We start from the raw sequence: 12,417 nt of genomic DNA on the forward strand, positions 1-12,417 counted from the left end.
GTGTGGAAGATTTGCAGGGGTCTCTAGTCATTATCCTCTATTTAATCCATTCTTGAATCAAGGTGGAATTTGTTGATTTATGTGATTCAAAATGTCTTCTCAATTTTTGTTGATTATATGAAATTGGTGAGCTGCATTTGTTATTCTTCATATTGAATTTAAAATGCTGATTGACATTCTATTAATATGGTTTCTTGGGCTATTGATATTTGTGGGTTGCTAAGTCTTATGGGCCGAGCCCATATTCATTTCATGTGGCATTTTCGTTGCTGGCCAAGCCCATTTGTTGGTCCATGTTGGCATTGCTATAAAAGGGCAATTTGATGCCCTAATCTCCAGAATATTCTGATATTTCGCTTTTGCTCTCTCTTTCTGAAACCCTAAGTCAGCGATTCTTGAAGTTGGACACGTCTTATGAATCATTCGTTCTGATCTCTGTTTTGATCGGTTGGTTGGTTGTTTCCATGGTAAGATCAGTCGGTAAGTAAGTGTATTGCTTAATCTCTATGTCATTTTAAACGCCTGAGGCGTGACAGGTTGTTGGCTGATAGAACAGATACTTAGTCTTGATCGTGAGATCGGTATAGAACAGATCTATCTTGATCTTGTTGTTTTGATTTTTGTTTTTTCAGTTGTATTTTTGCAATACTATTTTACTTTCGTTTGATGATCTTGTAATCGATTGTAAACTTGAGATCTAGTGGATTGACTAGAGGCGGAGCCTCTGCCATGAGTAGGATCTATTGTTTCGAACACGTATATTGCTGTGTCTTTGGTTGTGTGTGTGAGTTGTGGTTGAATCATTTCGGTTTTACTGTTTATTACACTTGATCTGTGTTTGGCCGAGGTAATAGGTTGGTTAAACCTACAGGTAGGATATGCAATTGCACTATATATATATATATAAATATCCATGTTCTCCTCCCCACATCCTGAGGGTTTTCTTTTGTTGGTGTTTTTCCCTTTTTCTCTTAAAAAAAATAAAAAAAAAATCTATATATGTTATCATTAACATAAATCAATATATGAGTTTGCATTTTATAGAAATATTTTAAGTGTGAATATTGTTATGAATTTGGATTGAAAACAAATCACAAATAAACCATCAATCACACATAAGAACGCATAATTTAATGTGAAAAATTTAAATTGAGAAAAACCTGTAACGGCGCGCCTCCCGAAGCCCCATCTAGCATAGAGGATCTGTGAGAAAGTCATTACTAAAATGATATCAAACAATAACATAACTACTACTCTTTCTAAAATCATAATCTTTTTAACATAGCACATCTCATAATCATCTTTACAAAACTATTCATCAACTGGGCCCACCTAGGCTTACATAACATACGACAATCTCAAAAATATAAATATTAATCAAATATAGGCACAGCGACACCTAGGACCTAGTCTTGGGAGGATCCTGCACTTGCTATTCTGACTCGACGATCTAGACCCAACTCCGTGCATACACATCTGCGATTTTAGGATACTCCTACCTGGAATGATGTAAAGCAAACGTGAGTTGCAAGACTCAGCAAGCTCATGAAAGGAAGGCTATAGGTTAAAGATTGGACTCTTCCCATAACACCCCATGCCAATGAAACACGCCATGTCATGAGCCATACGTGCCTTACTTCTAAATGCATAACATAAAATTAACTGCACATAAGGAACCAGGAGCCCACATAAGTCACACATTGGCACCCAGATCCCGCATACAAACCTGTTGCAGCCTAACATAGGCTACCATATCATTATCCGTAAGGACTCGCCTTTTCCTGACATTAGTCGTCTTTTCCTAGCATTCAACGTTTGGCTTTTCCTGATACTCGTTACATGCTCTTCTTGATACCTATCATACTCTCATGTGTTCTTCCTATCATCCATCACATTGTCATATACTTCCGCGATCTTAGTCTTTCCTCGGGCCAACCCCAAGCTAATATCTAAGCCGAGCCGAAGCTCACCGAGTTGGTACTCCGACACCTGGCACGGTACTCCCGCCCAGAATAATAGTAATAATAGAACTATGCAATGCAACACATAAGAAATGCAATGGCTTCTGTAGCATAAACGTGATGGAAAGGCCCCCATAAACCAAGCATTGGGCCATGCTACGCCCACTTAGGAATACACACATGCGGCATGTTCTAAATGCACATGATCGCTTAGGATACCCAAATTGGCTCTTAGACCAACCAAGTTATGCAAATGCTCACACATCCCATCACACACAAAGCATGTCCCCAAGTGAATGCAACCTAGCCCCCTGTAGCACACACATCATGATATGCACAAACCAAGGCGGGAATCTGGAGTACCAGCTCTTCTAGCCGTCTAGCGCTTATCGTAACAACCGATGACTGGTGCCCATATATCCAACCATCAACTGCCACGACCCACGGTCGACAGTCAGTGACTTTGTACCCATACCCTCAGACACACTTACTGACACTATTAACTTTATATCCTCTAAACTTAGCATTACACAACATTTCTCCATAACTCTTCATGTCCATAATCTCATGAACATCACAATACCGTTCTCATTCTCATCCCTTATAAACATGGAAATGAACCACCTACTTGTCCAATTAAACTCTTTAACATAACCCCATAAATCATACCGACTCTTCTAAGAACCTAACCCATCGGGTTCGGCATCAATCCAAGGAAAATGGAGCGATACAAAGCTTCGTAATGGTCAAAATGAAAGATACCAAGATATCTTTGCTTAACTTATTTAATCAACAATAACCTCATTAATAACATATAAATCATAGGGTGGTTGTCACGCGGAGTATTATTATTAAAGCATGGAACCAAGTCAAGGTGATGGAGGGTTTAGAGTACAAGAAACCTCGAAGACTTTCACGGGAAATAAATAACGCGAGGAGAGGGTTAGGAGCTTGTCTGAAATTGACTAATTCATGCCTTTTTTATGCTCCCGTTGCGAAGTAAAGCGTTTTCTAACAATTAATAAAATCATAATTTTAATTAAATAAATCTATCGTGTAATATAAATAATTTAGCCGTCTAAAATCCCATGTAGGCACACCATAAATAAAATCCCAATAAGCCTCATATTTAATTTCAATTAAATCACGCTAATAATATCCTCAATTTATAATTAATACGCGACACCAAAATGAATTAAGGGAAGGCGAGTGGTTCTCAAAATAGAAAGAAATTGCAAGGGTAGAGGGAGCTTACCTCTATTTAGCTGTTTACAGCGTTTCTACGCCCGCATGCTATCAAATTAATACACGCTATAAAATTGATTAAACTTTCAAAATTAATAAAATTGGATCCAAAATAAAATTCCAACTGTAAGAAATTATTAATACTTATTTCTTCACTTACCTGGCTAATTAAACTCAGATAAAACTAAGTTTAATCTTCATTTTCTTCTCCATTTTCCTCCATTCTCTTCATTGTGTGCGTGCTACTTCTTTTCTATTTTTTTTTTCCCTCTGCAATTGCTGCTCGAAGAAGGCTGAAATCAGCCTTTAAATTGGCCAAAATGAGAGGTTGGGGCGCAGCCACGTGGCAACCACTGGGCTACGCAGAAGGCCACCGCCTTTGGGGCCGAAACGACGTCGTTTCGGTCCCTCCCTTGTCCAAATTAAATCAGCAAAACCCAGCCTCGCGCATTCCCACGCGGATTCGATCCCGTGTCCCCCGCATGGTCGCCCTCGCGCGCGATGTGTATATATATGCACACAACTATATTTAAGCTGACCCGCGATCCAGTTTTGAGAATTACTCCAACATCCAGAACTTTCAAAAATCGACACTTCGCCCCCACTTCACAATTACCCCTTATTTCACTTTCACCCCATAATTCCCAAAAAATCCACTAAATTAATTTATTTTCCCATTTTCATAAATACTCCCAATTAAAATAATTATTTTCTCAAAATAACATAAATAAATATTTCCTTAAGTCTCCAAATACTCAAATAAATCATTATTTCCTTTTAACCCACAAATATTTAATAATCACCACAAATACGATAATTAATAATGATTAACCATTCCCAAATAATTTAATTAATTACCTTTAATTCTCTATTTTCCTCAAAATCACATAAAAAAATTATTCCTCTTAAATTTCCAAATATTCAATAATGTCCTCAAACACCGATTTGAATAATTATTATTTATTCTCAAATTTTGGGATATTACAAAACCACTAAATAAAAAAAATGAAATATTACTAATCCAATATTTATACAATAATTCAAGTAACATGTTCACCTATTTATAAATTTAAAATCATCTATAGATATATACAAGAAATTCTATCATAATCAGAATATAATTCATAAGAATATTTTTCTAAATAAGATAAGGTAAGAGAATATTTCTCCATATGAAATAAATGACAATTAAAATCGAATTTCACAATATTCTAATCACAGTCAAATTTAAAATCATAATCTTAATCAAATTAAGAAATTAAATCATAAATAAATTAAAATTTTGAATCATAATTATCATAAATATATATATAGTAGTATGGTAGCAACTAAAGAGGATATACTGTGGACATTATTTAGTGAAAGATAACATTAATATATCATATTTCTTTCTTTATTCCGGTCGTACGTATGCGCCAAAACAAATACAAGATAACAGATAGTTAGAATGTTGCTTTTGCAGGGGGCTTGTGCCCAAATTAGGTTTGGAGACAATTCACCCTTGTTTTGCTTTTAAAAAAAAAAAAAAATTCAGTCATGGACGAGTTTAACCTAAATTATTATTATTTTGTGGGCAACCAAATCTTGGATTAAAATATTTAATCATCCTTATCTATTGTTCAAATCAAACAACCATGTCCATGCTGACTTCATTCTTTGACCCAACATCTCCAATATAAACAGGTAAGACTTTTAATTTTATAAAATAATATTTGTTAACTAATATATTGATCTAAAAAAATAAAATATAAAAAATTAGACAAAATTACTCCTTATTGTATTTATTAAATTTATCTAACGATTTTTGAAAAATAAGTCACATGAGTTCTTATTTGAGTTTTTCTAAATAAATTTATCTCTCTTCCTTCTAGATAAATTTATCTTAATCATTATATATAAAAAAAAAAATAACACATGTATCCTTCAATGCATTCCAAAAAATTTAACAAATGGTTTGATAAAAATTTTAAAATGCTTCCCAACCATCTTGACTAATATCTTGGTTCGGAAAATATTTTAATTTTATTTTGATACAATTTTATTTTATTCATTTTAACAAACTCTAACTAAGAATGGATGGAGAATTGTTTTTGTATTTAGTTCCATAATAAATTTGTTTTTTACAAATAAATAATTAGAATCAAATATATAATTATTAAAGTTAAAAAACTTGATAAATTTCTTAAAGTATAATATTATATATCTCTAAATTATTTAATATAGATCTATAATAATAATAAATAATAATAATAATAATAAATCATTTTCACTTAATGTACAATTAGCGACGCAAGCAAACATGGTAGTGTTCGCTATACATGTGTCATGTTTGCTTGCATCCCTAATTATACCTTTAGCGGCATTTATTATTATTAAAGACGTATATTAGATAATTTAAAGGCAAATAATAAATAACTAGTTTGAGTACCAAGAGCATTTTGATCCATTATTTGATTAGACCACTTTTCGAAACACGAAACAAAAGTAAATTCTCAAAATTCAGAACATAGCCTCAATCAGATTTTACAGGAGTGGGGTACTTAATTCCTTCAATTTGAATAGGGGTTGCCTTTCTTTTGGTTGTAGTAGCTTCCTCCTAGTCCGATTAAACACACAAATTCAATCCACTTGTTTGAGAAAATTCTTGGGAGTTAGAAGGACTTAGCGAATGGGGACAAAATGACTAAAATGTTCTCGTCTACTTTACAAATTTACAAAGTAAGCCACTGTCCTGCCCTTTTTTCTCCCTTCTCATGGCCGTCGATGCAATCGCCACCTTGTCGTCGTCGCCTCATTGCCATCGCCTTGTCGACCATTGCTGCATCTTTCCTCCACTAAGGATGCAGCAGTAGTTGACGAGACGGGGCGGCGAGGCAAAGGCAACGACGAGGCAACAGTTGTATTGACGACCATGGGAAAAGAAATGAGAGAGCAGGGCAATGACCCACTTTGTAAATTTGTAAAGTATCGCAAATGTATTTTAATCTTTTTGCTCCCATTCGATAACCTTTTCTGTTAATTTGTCTAACCCTGTAGAAAAACTCAACTCATCGCTTTCTTATTAGTTAATCCTCTCACTATATAATCGACCTTTCATTGATCATATTTATTAAATTTTATCTTTAATAATTATATTTATTTCTCTTTAAAAGACAAAATTTATTATAGTGACTATTTTTTATAATTTAATCCCATGCCCTTTCAATTAAAAAAAATACAATCCTACTATTACTACTATAAGGTTCACCCTCAATATTGTCACCACAGAATTACTACACTTTTGTCTTTTAAATGGTTATAGAAAGTTTATATAGAAAATGTAAATAAGACCAAAACTCAGTTCCAGAGAAATTGGTTGGCTAAGGGATTCTAGCCCTACGGCCTTGCCCGCCACCTAAGGGGCTTGGCCTGTCAAGCTTACGAGTTGAATTGGTTAAAAAATGTTAGTTTGAAAATTAACATTAGTTATTTAGTTTTTTTTTTTAATAAAGTTAAAGTTCATTAAACTTTCTCAAAATTTATAATTTGTGACATTTAATCCTCTTATAATTTTACTTTTGACCGATACCTTCGTTTAATATTATTTTCAAGTCAAAGATATTATATTTAAATGTTGAAAAAAAAGATCATCATAATGCTTAATTAATCTTAAGCAATTATACACATATAATTCCATTATTAACTACTTTTAATAATAGAATTTTTTTTATATATTTAAACTATAAATAAACAATCCTTTCAATAAGATTCTTTTTTTATATATAAATATTTCGTGATCTAATTAATAAGGCATTTGAAACTTCAAAATATGAAAATTAAAATAATGTTTAAAACTTAAGAGTGAAAGAATACAAAATTATAATATTTTTTTATAAATAAAAAGAGTTGTGCCCATCAAGGCTGGTGAGTTGTGGCCTGCTGCTGGGTTGGACGTCAACCCGACCCGTTTATTAAAGGGTCCAATCGTGAGCCATTCTTACTTCTCTCTCTCTTTCAACTCCTTATCCCAAAACCATTCTTAGTTTGAGTTGTTCTACAAGGCTCGACGGTCCCACTGAGCGACTCACAGAAAGAGGGCAAAAAGACAATTTTGCCCTCGCTCGTTTTGCAAATTTGCAAAGCGGACCACTGCCCTCGCCCTGCTGCTCTCGCCTCCCCTACCATGGCCGCTACCGTCGCTACGCCTTGCCTTCATCGCCTCTCTGTCATCACCATCTCGCCTCGCCAACAATCATTACATCGACTGTCAACGAGACGAGGAGGTGACGACAGCAAAGCATGGCTGCGAGGCGAGGCGTGGCGGCAAGGCGACGACAACGATAACGTCCATGATAGGGGAGGCGAGAGCAACAAGGGTGGGACAAATCCATGGAAAGGGAAAGAAAGAGCAGGGCATGGGAGCAAAAAGATTTTGCCCCCTTTCAGTAACCTCGTCAGTACATCCGTCGGGCTTTCTAGAATTTTTCTTAGTTTTGGCAGTCTCTCTCACTCAGGTAACAACAATACACAATAGCAATACAAGAGATAGGATGAGAGGATTGCAACCTAACTATACAAAGCAGAAATCATGCATTATTATTATACAATCAAATTAAGTGTGTATTTCCGGACAAAAATTCAAACAAACTCCAACAATCGAGTAAATACTTGCAAGCAAGCAAATCTAATCAAAATGAGCAGACCAGACCAGACCACTTTTAGCATCATCATCAACCAAAATTTTTCAAGCACACAACCTTGAATTCTTTCAGCATATCCTTGCTTTGAATAAGAGTTGGTGACACTCAACCTGTGTTCCTCATCCCAGCAGCAATGCCATTTATGGTAATAAGCAACGCATCTCTGAGCTTACGGTTATGGTCATCGCGTCTCAGCCTCCCCAATATCTCCACCTGCAGCATGTTAATTGGGTTGAGAAAAGGAAGCCGACTTTCGATGAGCCTCTGCAAGCTCCTATTATTCTGTGATAGTCTCTCGTGCCCAGAGACGACCAATACATACTTCTCCGTCATCATAAGTTCCTTCCTTAGATCAGCACCGAGCTCTAGCCGACTCTTGGAGACGAGCACTTCATCATAACGCTTGGCGATATGAACGTCAGCCTTTCCCAGGACCATCTCTATGAGGTCTATTGTAGACTGGAAGAAAGGCCATTCTCTGTACATTGCCTTAATATCCTCGGTATGTCCCTTCTCACAAACACCCTTCAAGCCTGCTCCAACTCCAAGCCAGGCTGGAAGAACAAATCGGGTTTGGGTCCACGCAAACACCCAGGGAATTGCACGAAGATTGCCTATCCCTCCAGTACTCTTTCTTCTTGTGGGACGGCTTCCTATGTTGAGGAAGCCAAGCTCAGCCTGTGGAGTAGCTTCATTAAAGTAGGTTAGAAATTCGGGGTTCTCATACACTGTGCTTCGGTAACTAGTGCAGCTGATTTTTGACATCTCCTCCATGAGATTTCGCCATTTTAACTCTCTAGGAGGGAGTGGAGGTCGTAGCGTGGCAAGCAGCACGGCTGTAGTGTATATTTCTAATTGTCGAACAGCTGTCTGTGGTAGCCCAAACTTCGCCTGCACCATTTCTCCCTGTTCAGTTGACCGAAGAGTGCCCTATTTTCCAGACAAACCCAATGCCGTTACTAGATCATAGACCAAAGATCATTATAAATAAGAATTGCTGCATATGAACGAACATCAGGCAATTGGTATCATGGTGGCAAAAAACACAAAACAAAAACCTTTGCCAGTACTGAACATTAAATACTTCCACATAACCAGATGAAATATTTAAGACATCTTCCTCAAACAATATCTATGGGTTGTTCCTTATTATTCATGCTGGAAGTTCCTAGAGACTCAAAAAGATTCCGTGAGAAATTTAGAAGAATATGAACAAAATTTACATGATTCTCAAAAGTTAACACCACAAGGAACTAGACATTTAAGTCCAATGGAATGGCATCCACATTTTTTTGTTGGAACATATCAGAAAAACTAGATCAGGGTGCTATAATTTCTCAACTGAACTGAGTTTTTGCCCCTAAAACAGACTTGACAAGCTGGAGGTGGATTTTCCTCGGTCAAAGTGATGCTTTAAGATATATCTCACCATTACATGAAGATAGAAAATAAAGAGTTATTTTCCTTTTATCTTTTTGGTTTAATGAGGCTAAGACCTCAGTCAAGCCTTTCTGCCCAACTCCCAAGACAAAGAATAAAATGCAGAATTAATCAAATTTCTTTACCATAACTGAACCAGGTGGTTGAGATTGAATAGCAAGATAAGTGGGCCCACCCCCACGCCCGATGCTCCCTCCACGCCCATGGAACAGCGTAACTTTGATACCATACTCATTGCATGCAGCTACAACATCCTCTTGAGCTTTATAAAGCTCCCATGCAGCAGTGAAGCGGCCAGCATCTTTACCGGAATCAGAATAGCCAACCATCACCTGTCCACAACTTGATAAGCTCCATAAGTTTCATGGATATTTACAAAAACATTCATAATGTGTTCCATTTGTCATAACTACACTACCTCCTGATGCCCATTATGGTTCTTAATAATATGCTCCCGATACCAATCAATTGATAATAATTTCCTGATCACTGAACCCGCACTTCTCAAATCCTTCACAGTTTCAAACAGAGGAACAACCCGCAGCCTATTCCAAAAGCAAGAACAGAACTAAATGAGAATATATCTCACATATGCAACCTTGAGACAATTTGAAAGGTAAAAGAAGCTAATTTTCAGATAGCAGGTTCCCTTATGTAGATAATCATATGATGCCAGCTTTTAACATTCACTTCCTAGTAAAGCAAGCCATAAACACATTAAATCAAGTCTTAAACTGCAGGAGTCATGCCACCAGTTGTATGGTTTTCGCAGAATTATCTGAAGTTATGATTAGTTAGTCATATGATTTAGGCAACCAAAACTAATACTTGAGAAAGAATTGATGTTTTTTGAGCAACAGTTCTACAGTATAAACTCTGGACCCATTAATGTAAAACCCTGGCTGTTACCTAAAGTCGTTTGTATGGAATTTTACAAGAAACTGAATGGGCCAACTTGTACACAAAAACGGCCTATCTAAAAGGTAATCTCACCAACAAACAAGGCAAACAAAGAAAATATAACAAATATCAAGCCTTAATCCCACTATGTGGGGTCAGCTAAGTGAATTCCAGCTTCTTAATCATTTTTTGTGACTATCTTATATGAAGCCCTTACAAATATCATACCTAAGAGTTTAACAAGTAGTTTTTCTTGGTCTTCCTCCAACCTTTTCCGTTACATCCTCTCTCCTTAGAAGAGCCTCTATTTGACATCTTCTCATGTCTCATGCATTTTAGTCACTCTCACCTTGTTACAAATAATCTCACTTTTAACTTTATCTTCTCTATATCCTTTCAGCTTTAACAAAACCTTAGGATTTGTTTAGTTGTAGAAAACAGTACCAGTTCTTCGGAAAATTACCCTACAAAAAACGAAAAATTAGAAAACTTGTTCAAATACAAAAAATTTTCAAATGGAAAATGGAGATTTGGAAACTGTGGTTTTCCAAAAAATGTTCACAAATCATCTTTATCTTCTTCTCTAACACAAGTTACACAAAAGAAATGAAATTATCTATTTTTTTAAACATATGTACTAATTTTCTAGATAAAAAATTAGAAACTATATTTCTGAATGCATTTCCAAATTTCTATAGAAAATGAAAACTAGAGATTATAGAAAATTGGAGATAGAAAACTAGAATAATTTTCCACAACTAAACAGCCCCTTACTATCTCATAAAACGCTAGATGCAATTTTTCAATTTCACCATCCTGGATAATCCTATAGGTACTGTCCTTGTTAATCTGTCCATCTTTTTGTATGATTGATCCAAGATATCTGGATTGATTTTTTCTTAGAATGACCTGATCTTCAAGTTTTACCAATACATCATCCACACTGTCATGTACTTAGGCTACCAGATTGTAATAAAGAAGATATTGTAAGGGTAAGATAGTAAATGGGGCGATAGTTAGGTGCGAGCAAGTGTAATGCTGTAACTGATATTGGCGCCTAATCTTTTAGCTGAGGAACTCTTTAAAAGTAGAGTCCTGGCTCATTTGAAAGGCATCTAATGAGATTTGAATTGCTTCTCTCTCTCTCTCTCTCTCTCTCTTCTATCTCGTCTTCATTCTAATTCTTCAATTCCCTTCCTCTCGCCTAAAATTCTCTTGATCAAATTGGTGATCTGACAAAGTGGTATCAAAGCTCCTTCCTGGCCAATCCCCAGTACCCTTACGATGGCAGACGGTACTCGCATGAAGTAGATGGAACTGAAACTACAGCAAGTGTCAACGACGGTGATGGAGGTGCAACAACGGATGGGATCCATGGAGGATACAATTGGAACCATTGTGGATAAGAGACTGGAGGTGGTGGCGGATCGATTGCAAGGAGACATGCGCAATCAGATTCACACGGAAATGCGAACGCAGAGTAATATGGTTTGAGAACAAATGCAGCAATTCATGCTGAAGTTCTCGAACCAAACTTAGGTACAAATATCCCCCGATTTTCCTCCTCGAGAACACTTGGATCCAATACTTCCAGGTATTGGAGTGAGCCAGAGAGTGGTTGAGTCATCGGAATTGGGGGGCGATCCGACAGGTGCAGGAGAAATTGGAGTAGAAAGGAGACCATAAGCTCCGGCCAATTTCGAACATATGCATTTTTCGATACCAAAGTTGGAATTGCCTGTTTTCGATGAATTGAAGCCACAATGGTTGATCAAAAGGTGTGAGAAATTGTTCAACATCCATTGGGTAGCTGACGACTAGAGAGTCACTCTAGCTATTTCTTGAACGATGTGGGAGATATTTGGTTCCAAGGATGGTTGGGCATGAGAGGTGACCACAATTGGGAGGAATTTGCGAGAGGATTATGCAAAAGGCTTGGCGAATGAAGAACGGTGGATATCGTAGAAGAATTTAATAAGTTGAAGCAGAGAGGTACGGTGCAGGAATATCAAAGCTCCGGTTTGAGGAGCTGAAATCATTAATGCTCAGTCAAAATCCGTACACAACGGAGGAATATTTCGTATCTAGTTTCATCAGTGGTCTGAATGATGATATTAGATCTATGGCGAAGATGATGCGGCCTCGGATAGTACAAGAGGCTGCGGAGGATGCATTGCTGCAGGAATTAACAG

General features: G+C 36.6%; 1 protein-coding gene across 2 annotated transcripts in view; it reads right to left on the reverse strand.

The window, feature by feature from the left end:
* Positions 1-7,752: 7,752 nt before the first annotated feature.
* The window catches only part of LOC127797114 (phosphoenolpyruvate carboxylase 4), a 65,436-nt gene continuing 60,771 nt past the window's right edge, over positions 7,753-12,417 (reverse strand). For both annotated transcript variants that reach the window (XM_052329673.1, XM_052329674.1), the window contains exons 18-20: positions 9,744-9,870; positions 9,451-9,657; positions 7,753-8,815 (exon numbers count right to left, since the gene is read on the reverse strand). In XM_052329673.1, coding sequence (XP_052185633.1) covers positions 7,991-8,815; positions 9,451-9,657; positions 9,744-9,870 — 1,159 coding nt within the window. In that variant the 3' untranslated portion in view covers positions 7,753-7,990. The remainder of the gene's footprint in view (positions 8,816-9,450; positions 9,658-9,743; positions 9,871-12,417) is intronic.

Source organism: Diospyros lotus, chromosome 3, assembly GCF_014633365.1.
Source record: "Diospyros lotus cultivar Yz01 chromosome 3, ASM1463336v1, whole genome shotgun sequence".
Classification (NCBI taxonomy): domain Eukaryota; kingdom Viridiplantae; phylum Streptophyta; class Magnoliopsida; order Ericales; family Ebenaceae; genus Diospyros; species Diospyros lotus.